At 38.9% G+C, this 20,792-nt stretch overlaps 1 protein-coding gene across 8 annotated transcripts in view; it reads left to right on the forward strand.

Annotated features, from left to right (window-relative positions):
- Window positions 1–20,540, forward strand: part of sbno2.L (strawberry notch homolog 2 L homeolog) — a 59,883-nt gene extending 39,343 nt beyond the window's left edge. For all 8 annotated transcript variants that reach the window (XM_018225098.2, XM_018225116.2, XM_041585209.1 and 5 more), the window contains 17 exons: window positions 991–1,088; window positions 1,862–1,941; window positions 2,076–2,264; window positions 5,510–5,634; window positions 5,716–5,847; window positions 6,530–6,665; window positions 6,886–6,998; window positions 8,505–8,576; window positions 11,157–11,265; window positions 12,030–12,098; window positions 12,308–12,451; window positions 12,571–12,665; window positions 13,743–13,835; window positions 14,070–14,201; window positions 16,449–16,525; window positions 17,012–17,202; window positions 17,399–20,540. In XM_018225098.2, coding sequence (XP_018080587.1) covers window positions 991–1,088; window positions 1,862–1,941; window positions 2,076–2,264; window positions 5,510–5,634; window positions 5,716–5,847; window positions 6,530–6,665; window positions 6,886–6,998; window positions 8,505–8,576; window positions 11,157–11,265; window positions 12,030–12,098; window positions 12,308–12,451; window positions 12,571–12,665; window positions 13,743–13,835; window positions 14,070–14,201; window positions 16,449–16,525; window positions 17,012–17,202; window positions 17,399–17,808 — 2,265 coding nt within the window. In that variant the 3' untranslated portion in view covers window positions 17,809–20,540. The remainder of the gene's footprint in view (window positions 1–990; window positions 1,089–1,861; window positions 1,942–2,075; window positions 2,265–5,509; window positions 5,635–5,715; window positions 5,848–6,529; window positions 6,666–6,885; window positions 6,999–8,504; window positions 8,577–11,156; window positions 11,266–12,029; window positions 12,099–12,307; window positions 12,452–12,570; window positions 12,666–13,742; window positions 13,836–14,069; window positions 14,202–16,448; window positions 16,526–17,011; window positions 17,203–17,398) is intronic.
- The last annotated feature ends 252 nt before the right edge of the window (window positions 20,541–20,792 follow it).

Consider the following 20,792-nt stretch of genomic DNA (forward strand, 5'->3'; position numbering starts at 1 on the left):
AGTGAGGCCACCATTCTGGATCCTGTATTAGCCTGTGGGATTTGTAGATTGGCGAAGAGGTGACGGAGATTGAAGTCCGTTGCCCTTCCTGGCAAAAATCGGGATTGGTCCGGGTGTATTAAGTCAACCACAGCTCGATTAAGTCTAGATATAAGCTAGTATATTTACTAATATTTTGGCGTCTGTGTTTATGAGGGATATTGGACAGTATGAGCTACAGGTAGTTGGATTCAGCCCCGCCTTTGGGATGACCACTATAACTGATTCGGCAAAGGATAGCAGGAGTAATTGAGAGTCCCAGGCTGCTTGGAATCTCTAGGAGACGTGGAGTTAAGTGGGCTAGTGTTTTCTACCAGTCTGTAGGGTGCCCATCCAGACCAGGGGTTTTATTGGATGAAGAGGGATTGAATAGTGAGGTCAACTTCCTTAGCAGTTATAGGGAGATTGAGCCGTGCTTTTTCTGCAGGGGATAAGCTCGTGGTGGAGTTGTAGAAGTTTTCATAGTTTGCCATATGTTTTTATCCATTTGGTGGCTGTAATACTGTAAATGGTGTTAGTTTTAAAGTTCTTAAATTCCTTGATCGCAGTCTTCATTAGGTTTGGAGATGGTTTTCAGAACATAGACTACAGTATTTCAGCGAAAGAGACGTGTGCATTTTTCATAATGGGTATTACATTTTTGCAGCCTTCTGTCACTGAAAAGTAAATAAAAAATAAGGTTTGCCCTCCATATAGTATCAGCAAATAATTGCCACAGTTTAATATTTTTTTTACACATACACATTTTTTTGAATGTGCTTTATGATAATTCTAAACTAATTTTTCTTTGCTTTAGCCATTTTAATTTCTTCTGTGACCTTTTTAATCCCTAGTTTTCATTTGGAAAAAAAACAACTATATTTTGTTTGTGAAAATGTGTTTGTGTGTGATAACAGTGTTGCTGCATACAATTTATGAAACTACTATCCTGTCTTGTCACTTATCCCACAGTGTGTGGTCATTGGTTTGCAGTCAACAGGAGAAGCTCGTACACGGGAAGTCATGGATGAAAATGACGGTCATCTCGATTGCTTTGTTTCAGCTGCAGAGTGAGTGGGAACATCCCTCACATATGTATATACTGTAGTAGTGAAGAGCATACAGTGCCTATAAAAAGTATTTTGCCTGTTTTATTGGCATACAACATGGACTCACATTGGATTCAATTTAAATTTAAACAAAAGTTTGTTTTTACAAGCAATTTTTCTTCTTGGCTATGTGCACAAAAATATGATTTTGTGTGCATGTTTTAAACTTTTGTGCTCATTTTTTTTAAAATCTATGTGCTCAGGTCAAAATTGATAAAAAAAAAATGTTGTGTTTTCACACAAATTCCTTTGTGTGTACCACAATGTTTGTGCATGCGCACATGCGCACATGCGCACAGCTTAGAGGGTATATTGTTTAGAAGTGTAAAATAATTACTGTGATTCATTTGTTCTAGGACAATAAAACTTTTTTAAGGGAGTGAATGCTATGTATATTGTTGGTCAGGGGTGTCCAGGACGTCGTAGTCTACCAGTTGATCGCATTAATGTTTGTGGTTAACGGGAAGGGAGGGAATGCTGAGAGCAGCAAGCACATAGGGGAAGGGAGTGTGTTCAAACTTCCACAACCTGCCAAATTTTGTAAAATGAACATGGTAATTAGGGGTTGTGGCCACAAAAATGGGCATGATGGGGCCAGTCATCAAGAGTAGATCCCAGCGTAACAAAGTCTGGGCACGCCTGTTGTAGGTGTTCTCTGATATAAGCACATGGCTTTTTTTCTTTATCTTTTTCATTGTTACTTAACTTAACTTACTTAACACTTATTCTTTTAGGGGTGTCTTCAGGTCTTTAATACTTAAACATTTCCCATCCACCAAGAGAAAACGTGAAAAAGGCATACAAAAGAGAAAACGTACGTAAAAATACAGGCAAACTATCACTCAAATCAAGCAATGCACACTTTTACATGTTTCTTTTTTCATAAATTATCTTCTCAACAATGTGTTCCTCCAGTCAGACATGTTCATTAATGCTTTGTCTTCTAAGGGAGAGGAAAGCCTCGCAGTGGAAAGGTGCCTCGTGGAGATCTGGGTTTAATACGTATCAGTGAGGAAAGCAGCTCTGATTCTGAAGTGGGGTTGGATAGTGATTTCAATTCTTCCCCGGAGTCATTTCAAGATGATGATGTCATTTATATAGAACGCACAATGAATGGAATGACTCTTCCTGACCGTGGTGAGTGGCTCTTTGATATCTGTGTGAAATGAATGAGAAGCAACCTTATCGCTGATAAGTAAAAAAGGATATTCAAGATGAGAGATAGCAGAAGAAGCTTATGGGGGGTAAGCTGCCTATCACGAGTAATGCTGGGCATAAAAAGGGCAAGCATGTTGATAAAAGTACGGAAGCACTGTATGTGGGCACATTCCTAAACTGCTCTTCTTCATGCATAACTCTTTAGATAACTTCTGTATAAATTTGTGTAGCTAGATATGTGTTTTCCGTGGATAATGGATCTGGAAGCTAAATGTGTGATTTGCTAATTGAAAAAGATACATACATTTACAGGGCAGATGGTCTCATTTCTAGACATATCCTATCAGCTACAGCTATCAAGTAATATGAAAAAGTTTGGAAACCCCTCACAGCCTGCATAATAATTTACTCCACTTTCAACAAAAAAAGATAACAGTGTTATGTCTTTCATTTCCCAGGAACATCTGAGTACTGGGGTGTTTTCTGAACAAAAATTGCAGTATTCAGTTGTATGAAATAAAATCAAATGTGAAAAACTGTCTTTGCAAAAATGTGGGTAATTTTGCTAATTTGAATGCATGTAACTGCTCGATACTGATTACTGGCAGCACCAAATTGGTTGGATTAGCTCATTAAGCCTTGAACTTCATAGGAAGGTGTGTCCAATCATGAGGAAAAGGTACTGTACAGTATTTAAAGGAATTGTTCAGTGTAAAAATAAAAACTGGGTAAATAGACTGTGCAAAATAAAAAATGTTTCTAATATAGTTAGTTAGCCAAAAATGTAATGTATAAAGGCTGGAGTGAACAGATGTCTAATCAAACAGCCAGAATCCAACTTCCTGCTTTTCAGCTCTATAACTCTGAGTTAGTCAGCGACTTGAAGGGGGGCCACATGGTACATTTCTGTTCAGTGAGTTTATAATTGATCCTCAGCATTCAGCTCAGATTCAAAAGCAACAGATATGACCCATGTGCCCCCCCCTCAAGTCTCTGATTGGTTACTGTCTGGTAACCACAGTAACCAGTTAGTGTAAACCAAGAGAGCTGAAAAGCAGGAAGTAGTGTTCTGACTGACTTGTTATACATCAAATCACTCCAGCCTTTGAACATTACATTTTTGGCTAACTAACTATATTAGAAACATTTTTTATTTTGCATAGCCTATTTATTTACCCAGTTTTTATTTTTACACTGAACAATTCCTTTAAGGTAGCCAATTGCAAGTTGTGCTTCTGTTTGACTCACCTCTGATGAGTAACAGCATAGAATCCTCAAAGCAACTCTCAAAAGAACTGAAAACAAAGATTGTTCAGTATCATGGTTTAGGGCTATTTCAGAGGTTTGAACTGTCACTTTCAACTGTAAGGAATGTAATCAGGAAATGGAAGGGCACAGGCATCGTTGCTGTAAAACCCAGGTCTGGCAGGCCAAGATAAATACAGGAGCGGCATATGCAGAGGATTGTGAGAATGGTTACAGACAACCCAAAGATCATCTCCAAAGACCTGCAAGAACATCTTGCTGCAGATGGTGTATCTGTACACGTTCTACAATTCAGCACAATTTGCATAAATAAAGAACATCTGTATGGCACGGTGATGAGAAAGAAGCCCTTTCTGCACTCCCGCCGCAAACAGTGTATGCATAAGCTCATTTAGATAAGCCATAGTCATTTTGGAACAAAGTGCTTTAGACTATTGAGACAAAAATTTAGTTATTTTGTCATAGCAAAAATCGATTTGCATGGTGGAAGAAGAACACCGCATTCCAAGAAAAACACCTGCTACCTAGTGTCAAATTTGGTGGAGGTTCCATCATGCTGTGGGGCTGTGTGGTTAGTTCAGGGACTGGGGCCCTTGTTAAAGTCGAGGGTCGGATGAATTCAACCCAATATCAACAAATTCTTCAGGATAATGTTCAAGCATCAGTTACAAAGTTGAAGTTACACAGGGGTTGGATATTCCAACAAGACAATGACCCTAAACACACTTATACACAATATTCCGGAATGGCCATCACAGTCCCCCACCTTGAATTTCATCGAAAATCTATTGGATGATTTGAAGCACACTGTCCATGCTCAGCAGCCATCAAATTTAACTGAACTGGAGAGATTTTGTATGGACGAATGGTCAAAAATACCGCCATCTAAAATCCAGACACTCATCAAAGGCTATAGGAGGCGTCTAGAGGCTGTTACATTTGCAAAAGGAAGCTCAACTTAGTATTGATGTAATATCTTTGTTGGGATGCCCAAATGTATGCACCTGCCTAATTTTGTTATGATGCATATTGCATATTTTCTGTTAATCCAATAAACTTTATGTCACTGCTGAAATGCTACTGTTTACATATATATATATTAAATGGAAGTTGTTACTTTGAAAGCTCAGCCAATGATAAACAAAACTCCAAAGAATTAAGAGGGGTTCCCAAACTTTTTCATATGTGATATGATAAGTGGCTAACTTGAGTGTTAAGTTTCTCGGCTAACAACGGTTGTTCAGTAGATATTCAAAGCAAGTTAGCTAATATATTTTTTAAGGATCAGTCAGGCAAATTTTTATCATTTTGGTGTAAAGATAAATATATGGTAATGTCACTATTCTTAATGGCTGTAACTTTGTTCTACGTGACATCAGGACCTAGTATATATTTCAATGACAGGCAGGCACCACTCCGGAACATCCATCAAACAAATTGTAGAATCCAAGAGCCAAAATTAAAGTATTGGCTATAGCCTATGATTAAGTGTCCCTGGATGACATGAAACGCATAAGGCTTTATCTTTTAGACATAATGTAAAATAAAGAAACATTTTATTTTTATACTTTAATTTTGGCTCTTGGATTCTACTATTTGTTTGATGGATGTTCCAGAGTGGTGCCTGCCTATCATTGAATTGCCGTGAATTACTCCCCTATGCTGAAGGTTTGGGGAGCACCCGGACCCAACTGGGAATGCGGTAAGCTTATCCTGATGATCCTATTGATTCTTGCTTTTCATGACTATCTAGTAAAATGTATAGTATATATGTGTATATGTGTATATGTGTGTGTGTATGTATGTATGTATGTATGTATGTATGTATGTATATATATATATATATATATATATATATATATATATATATATATATATATATATATATATATATATATATATATATATATATATATATATATATATATAGTCAAATCCATTTAATTAACTTCCATTAGTTCCTGAAGTGGATCGTCTAAAGATGGAGCTGCTAGCAAAAGTCGAGACATTAGGAAAGGAATTACCTCTCAATACTCTGGATGAACTTATAGATCAGTTTGGGGGTCCAGAAAAGGTGGCTGAGGTAACTATTTGTTTATTTATATGCTTTAGTTTGGTGACTCCTATGTGCCAATTAGGTAAAATTTCCCGTTATTCCATGCAGATGACTGGGAGAAAGGGGCGCGTGGTTCGTAAAGATAATGGATCTGTGTCGTTTGAATCTCGAGCTGAGCAGAATCTATCCATAGATAATGTAAATCTAAGAGAAAAGGAACGCTTCATGAATGGAGAAAAGGTACATTACTTAACTGGATGGCCATTTTGACAGGTCTTACTCTCTTTTCTCATGTGTTTGTACATTATGTCCATCATTCTGTTCTTTTCTACTGTAATACATCTGTTTTCATTACGCCATCTGTATTGATCTAGAAAATATTTTTGAAACCAGTAGCATAAAGGCATTTTGGCAAACTTTTTTTTCTTTTTCTTTTTTTTCAACCTCTCACACATGTCACCTCTCACACATGTCACTCCCCTCACAGTAACCCTCTTCTTACCTTGTTTTCAGGGTTACTATTCTTGCTTCCCTCCTAGAGTCTTTGTTCTAGTCTGACTCTCAGGAAAAACATATGTGGCAACCACACCCCAATAAACTTACAGTACATATAGAATCTGTGGAAACCCGTTATCCAGAAAGCTCCAAATTACAAAAAGGCTGTCTCCAATAGACTCTGTTTTATCTAAATTATACATATTCTCAAAAATGATTTCCTTTTCCTCTGTAATAATAAAACAGTACCTTGTACCTTGATCCAAGCTAAGGGTTTATTTATTTTTTACATTATTTTCTAGTAGACTTAATGTGTGCTTAAGGTATGAAGATCCAAATTACGGAAAGATCCATTATCCGGAAACCCCACATTTTCTTCCTCTCTTCAGTAAAAGACATATGATTTTTTTTTTCTCCTCATCTTCAGTTAGTAGCAATAATCTCAGAGGCATCAAGTTCAGGGATTTCCCTTCAAGCAGACAGACGAGTCCATAACCAGCGTAGACGTGTCCACATGACACTTGAGCTTCCATGGAGTGCTGACAGAGCCATTCAGCAGTTTGGTGAGGATTCTAATTACCAGAATTACGTATAATTGTGCACATGCTGTATTGCAGTTATCACATTTCCTGTTAGGCAGAATACAGTCTGTATTTTGTTTTTGTTTTATTTTTTCTTTTAAAATGCATCTGTATTTATTTTTAACTTTGCACATACTGTGTACCTACTTGGCTAAATAGACCTTAGTAGTAATAAATAACATGCTCATTATCTTCAATACAGGCCGTACTCATCGTTCCAACCAGGTGTCTGCTCCAGAGTATGTCTTCCTAATCTCAGAACTTGCAGGAGAAAAACGATTTGCTTCTATTGTTGCCAAGAGGCTGGAGAGTCTGGTGAGTGATCTCTTTCTGTTATTATCCTTTAGATATACAGCACTGACATATTGTGCTGATTGACACCAGGTCTACCCCAGTGGAATTTACAGCCTAAGATCATAGTTTTATAGTTTTTACATATTTATGTAAGGTTGGAAAAATACAGTTCAACCCCTCTAAATGGACCCTAGTGCACCTACACACACACACACACACTCACACACTCACTATACACGTATATAAACTATATCTATATGTACACACGCACACCTATATGCTATGCTTAACATTTGTCCCCGTCTCATAGGGACAGGCCCCATTTCAGGACCTCGGCCCCCTTTATAAATTGCCCTGTGAAGTGTCCCTGTATGCTGAGAAATCTTTAAGATATCCCAGTGGAGCAGTTGATCGGGGCCCGCACTGCATTATTGTACAGGCAGGGAGCGCAGGAGAGAGCAAGCAGATTGATGACATAATTGTGCGAGTGCAAGTGCTTACTTCTTTACAATCCTTTCTGTGCCCTATCCATGGGAGTTCAGCTCTAGTAAGATCATCCTACTATGAGTTTTGGGGTACTGTACATGGAAATGCCTCTGTGCCATCATGCTATGAATTCTGGGGAATTGCACATGGCATTGCCTCTGTGCCATCCTACTATCAATTCTGGGGTATTGTATATGGAATTGCCTCTGTCTTGGTCTACCCTCATAGTTTAAATCTTCTATTTCCTTTATCAATTTATTTGCACATCTATGCACTCTCTCCAGCTCATTAATATCCTTAGAATTCAACCCTAAAGTTAAAAAACATTTTACTTATCCATCGGTGCAGATTCAGGCATCGGAGTTCACGGGCGCCATCTTCAGCCGCTTCAGAAATCTTCATAATGAGACCTGCGCTTCGGCAATTTTTATGAGTTTGGGTGCATGCACAGTTGTCGCATAACCGAAATTTTTTCCAACTGTGCATGTGCCGCCTCGCCAGTCTCATTCTGAAGATTTCCCAAGAGAAGAAGATGGTGCCCGTGAACTCCGATGCCTGAATCTGCACTGAGGGGTAAGTAAAACGTTATGGGCATTTGCATGAGTTAACACTTAGGCTGGGGGGGAGGGAGTGAGTCTATGTAGGGTAGGGGGGTAGGATTTTTTTAACTTTAGGGTCGAATTTTCCTTGAATTTTTTATGCCAAAACACTGCACTGCATACTCAAGATGTTGCCTTACCAGGGACGTATAAAGAGGCAAAAAAAACTTTATTTGCTTTATTTACAAAAATACCCAGATCCTTCTCGAGTAAGGATACTCAAACACACTACAATTTAGTGTATAACTTGCATGTATATTATTTTTATATCGAAGACCTGAGCACTGCAAGGCAGCAGTGCTAACCACTCAGTATCATTTTAGCAAGCCACCAATTCTCTCCCTCAGTGCAGATTCTCATTCCCTGCTGCATTAGTTTGTGTGGGATTTACTCTCTCTCTCACTCTATCTATCTACCTCTCGCTCTCTCTCTTCCTTATCAGGGAGCTTTGACTCATGGGGACCGGCGAGCCACAGAATCCAGAGATCTGAGCAAGTACAACTTTGAGAATAAGGTATGAATGAGGGTTATTTTTTGTATTTTATGCTATAGAGTTTACATATCTAGCTGATCAACATACTTCTTTAATTAACACGTCAATGGAATATGATCAGTAGTAAGTAACTTTTGAGCCATATGCTTTCTTCTGTCTTAAAGTTTGAGTTAACTTTTAGTATGTTATGGAATGGCTAATTCTAATAAGCAACTTTGCAATTGGCCATCATCTTTTCTTTTCATAGTTTTTTTTTTTTTTTAATTATTTGCATCTTTTCTGACTTTCCAGCTTTCAATTGCTCCATCTAAAAAAAACAAATGCTCTCTAAGGCTACACGTTTATTGTATTTGGTACTTTTTATTACTTCAGATTTCTATTCAGGCCTTTTCCTATTCATATTTCAGCCTCTTATGCAAATCAATGCATGGTTGGACCAGGTTGTGGAAATCACAAATTGGAAAGCTGCTAAATAAGTCAAAAACCACAAATAAAAAATTAAAACCAATTGCAGGTTGTCTCAGAATATCATTCTCTACATCATACTAAAAGTTAATTTAAAATTTAACATCCCCTTTAAAAGTTCAAACTTAGAACTTACAGTAGGCACATAAATCTTTGGACAGAGACAACTTTTTTCTAATTTTGGTTCTGTACATTACCACAATGAATTTTAAATGAAACAACTCAGGTGCAGTTGAACTGCAGACTTTCAGCTTTAATTCAGTGGGTTGAACAAAAAGATTGCATAAAAATGTGAGGAACTAAAGCCTTTTTTTAACACAATCACTTCATTTCAGGGGCTCAAAAGTAATAGCACAAATGAAAAAACTGAAAATAAAATGTTCACTTCTAATATTTGGTTGAAAACCCTTTGCTGCCAATGACAGCCGGAAGTCTTGAAGTCATGGACATCATCAGATTCTGGGTTTCCTCCTTTTTAATGCTCTGCCAGGCCGTAACTGCAGCGGTTTTCAGTTGCTGTTTGTTTGTTGGCTTATCTATCTGAAGTTTAGTATTCAGCAAGTGAAATGCATTCTCAATTGGGTTGAGATCAGGTGACTGACTTGGCCATTCAAGAATATTCCACTAAAGTACAACTTAGCATATTTATTATAGGCTTTTTGAATGGAGACCACACCAAAAGTCTATAATAAGTGAAGTTGTACTTTAGCTATGTACCCCCTTTCCTTTGAACTATTCCTCCATTTAGGGTAAAACAGAACATAATTGATTGCGAGTGTGATGAATTAAATGAATGGCCCTAGGGAAATTTAGAAAAACAGGCCAATGCACCCGGGCCTTGTCTACTTTGGTAAGTGCAGTTTTTCCCTAAAACCTTTATGCATTGCAAAAGTGTGTGCGAGCCTGGAAGTGTGGGACCTGGGGTATGTACACCCAGATCATCGGGTTTAAAGGGTGAGCACGTTTGTGGCTTTAAGGAGGCTATTTATTGTTTATAAGTATATGGACTTCAAAAGTGGGATAGAGATTTTCCCTAGAAAATATTTCTATATATACATATTAGCCTCATTAAAATTGGAAGTTGGAATTGGGCTTAATCTTTTATCTACTGTTCCATGCCTTCTCCATACTTTTTTCTTGCCATCATTCTAGTAGAGGTTGATCTTGTTTTCATCTGTCCAAAGAATGTTTTTCCAGAACTGTGCTGGCTTTTTTAGATGTTTTTTAGCAAAATCAAATCTAGCCTTTCTCTATATCTTATGAGTGTCTTGCACCTTGCAGTGCATCCTCTGTATTTACTTTCATGCAGTCTTCTCTTTATGGTAGACTTGGATATCGATACACCTACCTCCTGGAGAGTGTTGTTCACTTGTTTGGCTGTTGTGAAGGGGTTTCTCTTCACTATGGAAATGATTCTGCGATCATCCACCACTGTTTTCTTCCATGGATGTCCGGGTCTTTTTGCGTTGCTGAGTTCACCAGTGCTTTTTTTCTTTCTCAGGATGTACCAACCTGTAGATTTTGCCACTCCTAATATTGTAGCAATTTCTCTGTTTTTTTCTGTTTTTGCAGCTTAAGGATGGCTTGTTTCACCTGCATGGAGAGCTCCTTTGTCTGTTCACAGCAAAATCTTCCACATACAAGCACCCCCCCCTCAAATCAACTCCAGGACTTTTATCTGCTTAATTGATAATGACATAACAAAGGAATTGCCCACACCTGCCCATGAAATAGCATTGGCGTCAATGGTCCAATTGCTTTTGAGCCCCTGAAGTGATTGTGTTAAAAAAAGCTTTAGTTCCTCACATTTTTATGCAATCTTTTTATTCAACCCACTGAATTAAAGCTGAAGTCTGCTGTTCAACTGCATCTAAAATGTTTCATTTAAAACTCATTGTGGTAATGTACAGAACCAAAATTAGAAAAAAGTTGTCTCTGTCCAAAGATTTATGTGCCTAACTGAATACTGAGGAGTAAGGAGTGATCAGAGTCTATCCCAGGTTGAATTTCAGTACCCTATCGCTATTGTATTCTGTTGCATTATACTTCTAAACATTCTGTACCGTTCAGTGTCACCTCTTAAGTTTTTTACGTCTCCAATTTTATGATTTTTTTTTTCATCATCTTCTCCCACAGTATGGGACACGGGCTCTTGAGCAGATTTTGTCTGCTATCCTAAACCGAACACAGAAAGCAGTGCCTCCTCCAAGGGATTATCCAGGAGGTGCTACAGCATTTTTCCACGGTAAGATGAGGCCCTTCATATAGTCTTCCCACCATTCCTGGTGTCTTTCCATTCCCCACTATACCTAATATTTTTCTTCCACATACTTTTCTATTTTTCTCCTTTAATTCCATTGTCTGTACAGGTATTTATTTTTTTAATTACTTTTCTTCTGAAATTATGCTGATGGCTTATGTTTTGGAGTCAGTACTGGCTTCTTCCCTTTGGAATTTGTTGTTCTTTGTTCCTTTCACAAACATCTTTCCTATAAGCATTGCAAATTTACATCTATGCATTTACACCACCTTTATGGGCAGATTTATCAAAGGTCAAATTTCGAATTTATGTGAATTTTTTTTTACTCTAATAAATTTGAATATACTCACAACTTGAATGGGAGGTTATTTAAGAAATAAATTGAACGTCTAATATTCGATTGAGTAGTCACGACCCAAAAATTCGAATCAAGTTTTTCCTCCCAAAAAAATGTCAGGAATGCAATTAACATATTCAAATTGTTCAATGGACATTTGCCATTGACTTGTAAATAAACTTGGCAGGTTTTAGGTGGTGAATATTTATTAGAAAAGTTTACATGGTTTAAGGTGTAATAAATCTCACATTCGAATTGGGGGATAAAAATTTGAATGTGTGAATTTTGGCACCAAAGACAATTTGAAAATTTGAATTCACTATTCGACTCTTAATAAATCTGCCCCATAATGTCTGTTGAATTTCAGTATTTAGAATTTAATGTTACTCCTCTTCTGTTTTTCTTACCTTAGAAATAAGGCAAGGGCTTCTCTCTGTGGGGATTTGTTGCAGGGAAACAAAGCATAATGCCATTGATAAGGGTAAGTGCAAGTGCCTCCTAAATTAGTTTCCATGTATGAATTTTCAGTCAATCTGTTTAGTTTAGATGGTCCTCTTTTCATGATTTTTTTTTTCCTTATTGTCAATATGCCTGTTGTGTTTTTTTTCTGTCTGTGTCTTATTTCTCATTCTCTTTTTAGTCTCTGTACTTCCCTTGTCAATATTCCCATATTATCATTTTCCTTTGCAGAATGTTCAGTCACCAAGTTCCTCAATCGGATGCTTGGACTTGAAGTTCATAAGCAGAACAGCCTCTTCCAGTTTTTTTCTGATACATTTGATTACCTTATTGAAAAGGACAAAAAGGAAGGAAAATATGACATGGGCATTTTGGGTAAGAACTTTAATGCTATGGGACTGTTGTTGAGAGATTTATGAAAACAAAGTCGTTGAAAGAATTCATGTATTTGGATATGAACAAAGCTGCAATAACTAATTGCTTTTATTACTTAGATTTGGCTCCTGGAGTGGATGAGATTTACCAAGAGAGTAAAGACACTTTCATGACACCTGGGCACCCTCAGGACGGACAAGTGGTATTTTACAAGGTGGGTAGGACATCTGGACATCTCTGCAAGGCTAGTTCATTAACCTTTACTAGACACATTATGACCAGGAACACTTAAAATTGAATTTATTTACATGTAGTTAAAAATAGTTTTTTGTTTGCTTTATGTCTTAAAGGAGAAGGAAAGCTACGGAGGCATTTTATTGCCAATAGATTAGCTGCAATAGTGCGAGCTAGAATGCTATATTTATTCTGTAGAATGTTTTACCATACCTGAGTAAAAAGCTCTAGAAACTCTCTGTTTGTTTAGGATAGGCGCTGCAGTATTAACATGGTGTGACGTCACTTCCTGCCTGAGTCTCTCCCTGCTCTGGGCTCAGATTACAGCAGAGAAGGGGGGGGGGGAGAGGAGCAAACTGAGCATGCTCTTGCCCAGGGCAATGAGGTTTAAGGTGAAGGCAGGAAGTCTGATACAGAAGCCCATGTGTACACAATAGAAGGAAAGAAATGCAGTGTTTCTTTTGACAGGGGACTCAGAGCAGCACTACTTTGGGGGGTTTACTGGTATATTTAGATGGACCTTTCTGATAAGGCTTAAGGTGGCCATACACGTAGAGACCCACCTTGAGGTGGGCAATATCGGGCTGATCCAATCGTGGGCCCTAGGGCCCAACAATCGGATCCTAACAGTGGCTTTACGGGCAGTCGGATCGCGGGACCGCATCAATGAACAGATGCGGCCGCGATCCGACGAGATTTTTAGTCCCATCCGATCGAGATCTGGCCGACTTTCGTCCAGATCTCGATCGGGAAAGCCCGTCGGGGGGCCCCATACACGGGCCAATAAACTGCCGACTCGGTATGTCGGCAGCTTTTATCGGCCCTTGTATGGCCACCTTTACTTAGTTTTAACCTTTCCTTCTCCTTTAAGGCATAATTATGTATTACTTATTAAGACACATGGAACTTAGCCCCAGTGGCTGTGTGTTTTAAGACATCTTCCATGAGGGAGGAAACATAATAAAATAAAAGTGGGGCAAGATGAAATGGCATGTTAGTTCATAAGAATATTTTTTATGGATACTACTGTTTCATTAACATGTTTGTTCATCAACAGATCAGTGTTGATCGAGGGATGAGCTGGGCAAAAGCACTGGAAAAATCCCATCAACTTGAAGACCAGCTGGAAGGCTTCTACTTGTCTTACAGGGTATGTTAAATTCTTGATGAGAATAAAAGAGTCAGTGGTAGCATTGAAATCCATGGAAATACCTGATTATTTACATACACCATAACAGTAAAAGAACCACTAATTTGAATGTCAGTTGATTTGCCTTTAATAATTTTTGGAGCTTTCTGTGAAGAAAATGTATACTGTATAGAACATTATGTTCTGTTCAGGATTTGAATCCCATGGAGTGTTACTGTATGATTTATTTTAAAGGTTCGTGGGAAAATGTTTTCAGCAGTTTTGGCAGAACATCGACATGGAAACTACTTTAACCTGTACAAACCGAACATTGGGAGACAGAGCCAGGCTGAAGCTTTGGATAGTTTTCTCAACAGATATCACAAGGTGTGTTTACACAGTGTGCTTTTAAATTGCAAATATTTATATATGGCCTAATAATACTATAACACAAAAATCATTTGTATAATTAAATGCACAGCTCTTTAAATAAATGCAAGTGGATATTTTTTTTATAATTTCTTCCATTTTAAAGGGATACTGTTGTGGGAAATTTTTTTTTTCAAAATGAATCAGGTAATAGTGCTGCTCCAGCAGAATTCTGCACTGAAATCCATTTCTCAAAAGAGCAAACATATTTTTTTATATTCAATTTTGAAATCTGACATGGGGCTAGACATATTGTCAATTTCCCAGCTGCCCAGAGTCATGTGACTTGTGCTCTGATAAACTTCAATCACTCTTTACTGCTGTACTGCAAGTTGGAGTGATATCTTCCCCCTCCCTCCCCCCCCCCCCCAGCAGCCAAACAAAAGAACAATGGGAAGGTAACCAGATAGCAGCTCCCTAACACAAGATAACAGCTGCCTGGTAGATCTAAGAACAACACTCAATAGTAAAAACCCATGTCTCACTGAGACACATTCAGTTACATTGAGAAGGAAAAACAGCAGCCTGCCAGAAAACATTTCTCTCCTAAAGTGCAGGCACAAGTCACATGACCAGGGGCAGCTGGGAAATTGACAAAATGTCTAGCCCCATGTCAGATTTCAAAATTGAATATAAAAAAATCTGTTTGCTCTTTTGAGAAATGGATTTCAGTGCAGAATTCTGCTGGAGTAGCACTATTAACTGATGCGTTTTAAAAAAAAAAAACATGTTTTCCGAAGACAGGGTCCCTTTAATGAGAAGGCGAGTAGCACTGGTCAGCTATACCCCCTACAACAGTGCTGTCCAACTTCTGTGGTACCAAGGGCTGGAATTTTTCTGGCTGAGGTTGTGGAGGGCCGATAATGAAAGCCGGTGTTGACTGATCCCTGTGTTTAAACCACACTCACTTTAAACCACACCCATGTTACCACAGGAACTTTTAATACCATTATGTGGACACATAATGGTGGTAGCACATAAAAAAACCAAATGGTTGGTGCTCACTGCAGGGATATGACTCCTCATTCATATGTGAAACAAGTTTATTACATCCTATTAAGACTTGCAATTAAATCCATATGCCTCATCCTCCCCTGCGGATAACACAGCAACCCACAGCACATGATTAAACACATTGGGCACTCCTAACAAGTATTTCCAAATGCTTACAAACCCCCACCAGGTTCACCTCCCAAAAGCAGAGTGTGGAGACACACAGAGAGCATAGGGCAGGCAGAATATGGCACACAAGTAGCATAGGCAGAGTATGGCTAGAAAATTCACCAGACACTCAACAGCAAGTGAAGCGGAGCGGACCCCTGCGTGTTTATTCAAGTCTTGTGATGTGTGATGTAACGTTTCGGGGGCGGGCCCCTTCGTCAGACAGGAGAGGCTGGGGATTCAGGAATCCTTTTTGTGAGACACACATGGGGCTCGCAGAGTATGACGCACACTGGGAGCATTGGGCAGGCAGATGGAGCAATTGGAAGGTAGATAATAGCACACACACAGGGTGCATAGGGCAGAGAATGGCACACATAGGGAGCATAGGGCAGGCAGAGTATGGCATACACAGAGCATAGGGCAGGCAGAGTATGGCACAAACAAGAAGCATAGAGCAGGCTAAGTATGGCACACACAGGGAGCATAGAGCAGGCTTAGTATGGCACACGCAGGGAGCATAGGGCAGGCATAGTATGGCATACACCGAGCATAGGGCATGCAGAGTATGGCACAAACAAGGAGCATAGAGCAGGCTGAGTATGGCACACATAGGCAGCATAGATCAGGCTGAGTATGGCACACACAGGGAGCATGGGGCAGGCAGAGTATGACACACAGGGAGCATAGGGAAGGCAGAGTATGGCACACAGGGAGCATAGGGCAGGCAGAGCATGGCACACACAGTGAGCATAGGGCAAGCAGAGTATGGCATATACAAGGAGCAGGACCACTCTAAAGGTGGCCATACACAGAAAGATACGCTCGTTTGGCAATGTTGTCAAGCAGGACCGCATTAACAAACAGATGCGGTCCACGATCCAAGGGGATTTTTACCCCTAGCGCACGCACGCACACTCTCTCTCTCTCTCTATTGACATAAGTACAAGGTTAAAAAAGCACAAGCATCATTGTTTAATAAGAACATTTATAAAAAATAAATTTGTGACAAATTTTGTGAAATTCTTTTAATGTCTTTTAAAGGTTACTGCCGAGGAGGCTATGCCACATTGGGAATGCCAGTACAACTTCTTTTTAAACCACTGCAGTCATACCATGTGGTAAGGTCTACTGTCTACTAACAGACTTTCATATATCTATTCTGCATTCCTTTGAAGGGAATCTGTCTTGTTGGTTGTGTGTAATTTTCCTCCCAAATGTTTTATGTAATATAAATTCGTATCTATTTGTATTTATTTTATGGAAGTGCATTAGATATGTGTCTACATGACAGGCATTATTCAAAACAAGATGACCAAAAGACAATTGCTCTTTGAAAAACGGGGTTGCTATCAGTCAGAGCCAATTAATTCAGCCTAAATAGCTTTGACAGTGTTCAGGTTCCTTAAGGCAATTATTTAATTATCCCTGTGCTATAAGCAAGCTCATCTAAAAATTAGCACTTCAGGAATGCACTGACATTACATTTAGATTTTGTTTTATTAAAATACATTAATTCTAATGTACAGCTAATAAAAATAGCTAATGCTAATACTCAATTTGCATAGAAATTCTTTGCATATCCTCCTCTTTGTTTTCTAATGTAGGAATGGTAATTGTAAAGTGCAACAACAAAAAAAAGAGTGTGTGCAAGGGCTTCGCCTGCGACATTATTATATGCTATGTGGCTCTCTCCTTCGTGTTTGGAGTCGCATGGCCTCAGTGATCTCTGATATTACCAGCAGCAGCTACCTACAGATAGTACGACTGAAAACCAAAGACAAACACAAACAAGTTGGTAAGCATTAGTCATTTAAAATTGTATCTGACCATTGCTTCCTCCACATTCACGTTATTTTAAAAGTACTCCCACTTTCTGGAACTGTACACTAAATTTGATTGTGGATGGTATATTTAGGGCTTATCCTAAGCTGCCAGTTACTTAATGCCATTAGGTGCCCTTAGTTGACATTTCTTTCCCCTTTCTCATTTAGGTATTAAGATTCCAGAAAGCTGTGTGTTCAAAGTGCGCGAGGAACTAAAGCAAATGGATTTGAATGTTAAAAAAAAACATGAAGAGGCCCTTCAGAAAGCAGAAAATCTCAGCTATACCCCATTGGACCTCTCTTTCTTCAGACCGCCACCCTTGGTAGATCCAAATGTTCTGGATCTAACAAACAGTCCACCACATCCTAGTATACAGGAACATCGGGGTGGAACTTCTTACTCTGACAGTCTGGGAGATATTCTTTCTCCCGTTGAAAGTCTCCCCAACCAGCACTTCAATGTAAAAGAAATCATAGAAGAAATGATTCAGAAACTGAAAGATCCAGATTCTTCTTCGGATCGTCAGAGTGTAATTCATTTTGGAGGAGAACATAATAGTTACTGGGGAACAGGCTGAAAATCTACCTATCATAAACTGACCTCAGACCAGCAGCTCTGTTCCAGTGCTGCTACTAGAGCCCCCCACTTTGTATCAAGTGGGTCCTGCAGAAACCTTATGGACGTATTATGTGCTTTGCAGGTAAAAAAATAATAGCAGGATTCACCTGTAAGAACTAAACGGGAAGTTCAACTGCTAGAGCTGTTCTGCTTGGGGGACACTCCGAATACCCCACAGTGACTTACAAAGACTTATTTTGACAACAACTCTATGTAACAACACATCCGTTACTCCACACTCCTTGCTAGATGACACACCACAGCTCGGGACCATGCTTCAGGTGTTTAGCCCATTTGTGTTCAAAACAGTCTGTGGAGCTCTGAGTGCCCATGTCCTGTTCATTGGAGGGCTGATAAGGATTTGAGGGCCACCATCTTCCCTAGTGCTTGTTTTTGGTTCATTCCTCCCACACCATTTCCTGGAAACATGTTTCTGGGGGTGTCTCCTCACAGCGCTCAGCACTTTATCCCTTTCTCCACAGAGCATTATCAAATCCTTGGCCCACAAGGTTGTGTGGAGCAATAGTTTATGTGAGTTGGTGGTAACTGTTGTGGAGGTGGGAGGGAGAGTTCAGTTTGAATTTTTATTTTGTATCGTTATTTATCCTATGCTAATCTTTGCACTAATTGCCTTCCTCCTGTCCTGCCCTGCCCATCAGCCTATGGTAGGGAAGGGCCTGGGTGTCTGCTCAGGGTATGTGTGTGTGTGTGTTTTGTTTTGCAGTATGCTGAATCTGTAGCAGCCACTCTTTCTTTTGACTTGATGCCAAAGAAAATATTTTTTAAAATCCATTACATGTGGAAGCTGCGGACATGGAGCTCTCAGCAGCACAAGATAAGCAAGGAGTAAACATTACAGAAGCGTGAGAGAGTTGATTGTAATAAATTCGAAGCATCCACTGAAATCTGAAATCAAACTATCACTGACGGTTCTAACAGTTATATGTTTACATGGCTTTTCTGAAATATTTCCAGAAGCAAATTTCATTGCCATGCTTTCTGTGCATTTGGCCCCAGTGCTGTGCAGCTTAAAGATCCCATCTCTTTTTTGTTTATTTCCTGACATGAATTTTACCTTGTTTTATATTTGTGAGATCTCCAGTGGCGTCAGGCACCAACAGTAGATTTTAAGCAGGGGGAAGAGTCTTTTAATATTTATTTATGCTTCGTAACATACATACAAACATTGAAATGCAGGCCATTACAAGCAGTAAGTTGTTTACTGGAAACCTGCTTTTTAGAACATTTGTTTTTTCCGTCCCACAGGAGGGCATCCATGTAGACAAATCTTTTATTTGCTCATTTTGATTCAAAGTGATTTTTAATCTTCAGCCAAGACTTAATTAATTTCAGAGAATGATGCAAACATTAAAAAATGCAGGGAAAGTGTTTTTGTATTTCACTACCTAGCTCTACATCTGTATTTTCCTTGGTCTCCTACTTTCCCGGTTTATAAACCATTTTCTCCACTCAGTTATTAAGGAACATTTCTTCATTTATACAGTATGTGCTGCATACTTGTAAATGCCTTAAGATAGACTTGGAAAGGGAATATAGAAACTGTGAAAGAATGGCAGACTTAAGTCTAGAGTATGGAAAGATTGTGACTGAGACAAACCAGTCTCTGCAAATTACATGCAACCCATGAGTAATACTGTGATTGCACATAACTAAAGGGTTTCTTTGTAAATGACAGATCAACCACCTTATTGGTGTATATTCTAAATCTATACCTGCTGGTCCATTGCTCACAAGTAAATAGCTCTCTGCCCTCCGTGACAGGGTTTTACAGTTCTTGATCTTCATACTGACCCCCCCATAGTGCCACCATCACTTACTGCCATATGAATTCTCTTGATAAATGTGCAATAAATTATCTAAAATGAAATGCCACCTCCTTTATAATGTTTTACTAGTAGATGGAATAGTGAGTTAGCACTGTATTTCAGTACAGTGTAATATACCATTGTAGAGAGTTTTAAATTTAAAAAAATTGGCCAAAGATTAGAGTCCGTCAAGGTATTAGAATTGTCCCATCCTTCCCTGGGTAACTGTCAACACTTAACCTTTTATTGACTCTTTCTCTGCCGTTGCAGGCAGCATTGGCCTATAGTACAATGCAAATATATTGTGCACTTTGCTGGCACAGTTTTTCCAAAATATGCAATGTCCACTCTTCAGTGCCTTGCAGTTTTTATTTCAAACCCTTAAAAATTGTCTGTTTTAGTAACGCTGGGCTCAGCAGTTCTTGTTTCGTCTTTTCTGTATGTTCACTCTGTATGTTGCTGAACTGTATCTCAGGTATTTTAACCTCTTCACTGCTAGAGGTGTGTGCAGCCTTGAGCCAGCACCTCTGGCAATTAAGGGGTTAAGAGGAGCTGCTGCTTCTCTCCCATCTCCCTCCTCAGAATGTCAGGTTATCCCTAGCAGATCACTTCCCAGTGTCCAATATGTTGGGCAGATGTGTTTTGCAGTAAGTTATTTTGACGCGTGCTACTGATCCTGCGTTTTCCCGCATGGGTTCTCTTGAGCATATTTATGAGTTTGTAATATATATATATATGTGTATGTATACAGTTTTATTTAGAATATGTGCCTTCAAGTAATTCCTACATTTTCTACTTGTATTCAGAGGGTGGATTAGCAAGACACTCACCACCTCAGTAAAATTTTCAATCCAATTGATGTGAATCTTTTGCTTTTTGAATCTTTCTTTTTCTTAGTGCAAAACAGAGACAAAAGAACAGACACTGGTAGTAACGTGGTACACACATCCCGACATCCAGAAATACAAAAATATAGTGCTTTACACTGCTGGTTTTACAGAGATGACATGAGGATACATAACACTGTTACAGTAAAAGAGAAATATATCCTATATGCCTATAGTGTGCACGAACAAGCATCCTCTGGAGACAACTATAGGGAAAACAAATGTTTGTA

Source organism: Xenopus laevis, chromosome 1L (genome assembly GCF_017654675.1).
Source record: "Xenopus laevis strain J_2021 chromosome 1L, Xenopus_laevis_v10.1, whole genome shotgun sequence".
In the NCBI taxonomy this organism is placed as follows: Eukaryota; Metazoa; Chordata; class Amphibia; order Anura; family Pipidae; genus Xenopus; species Xenopus laevis.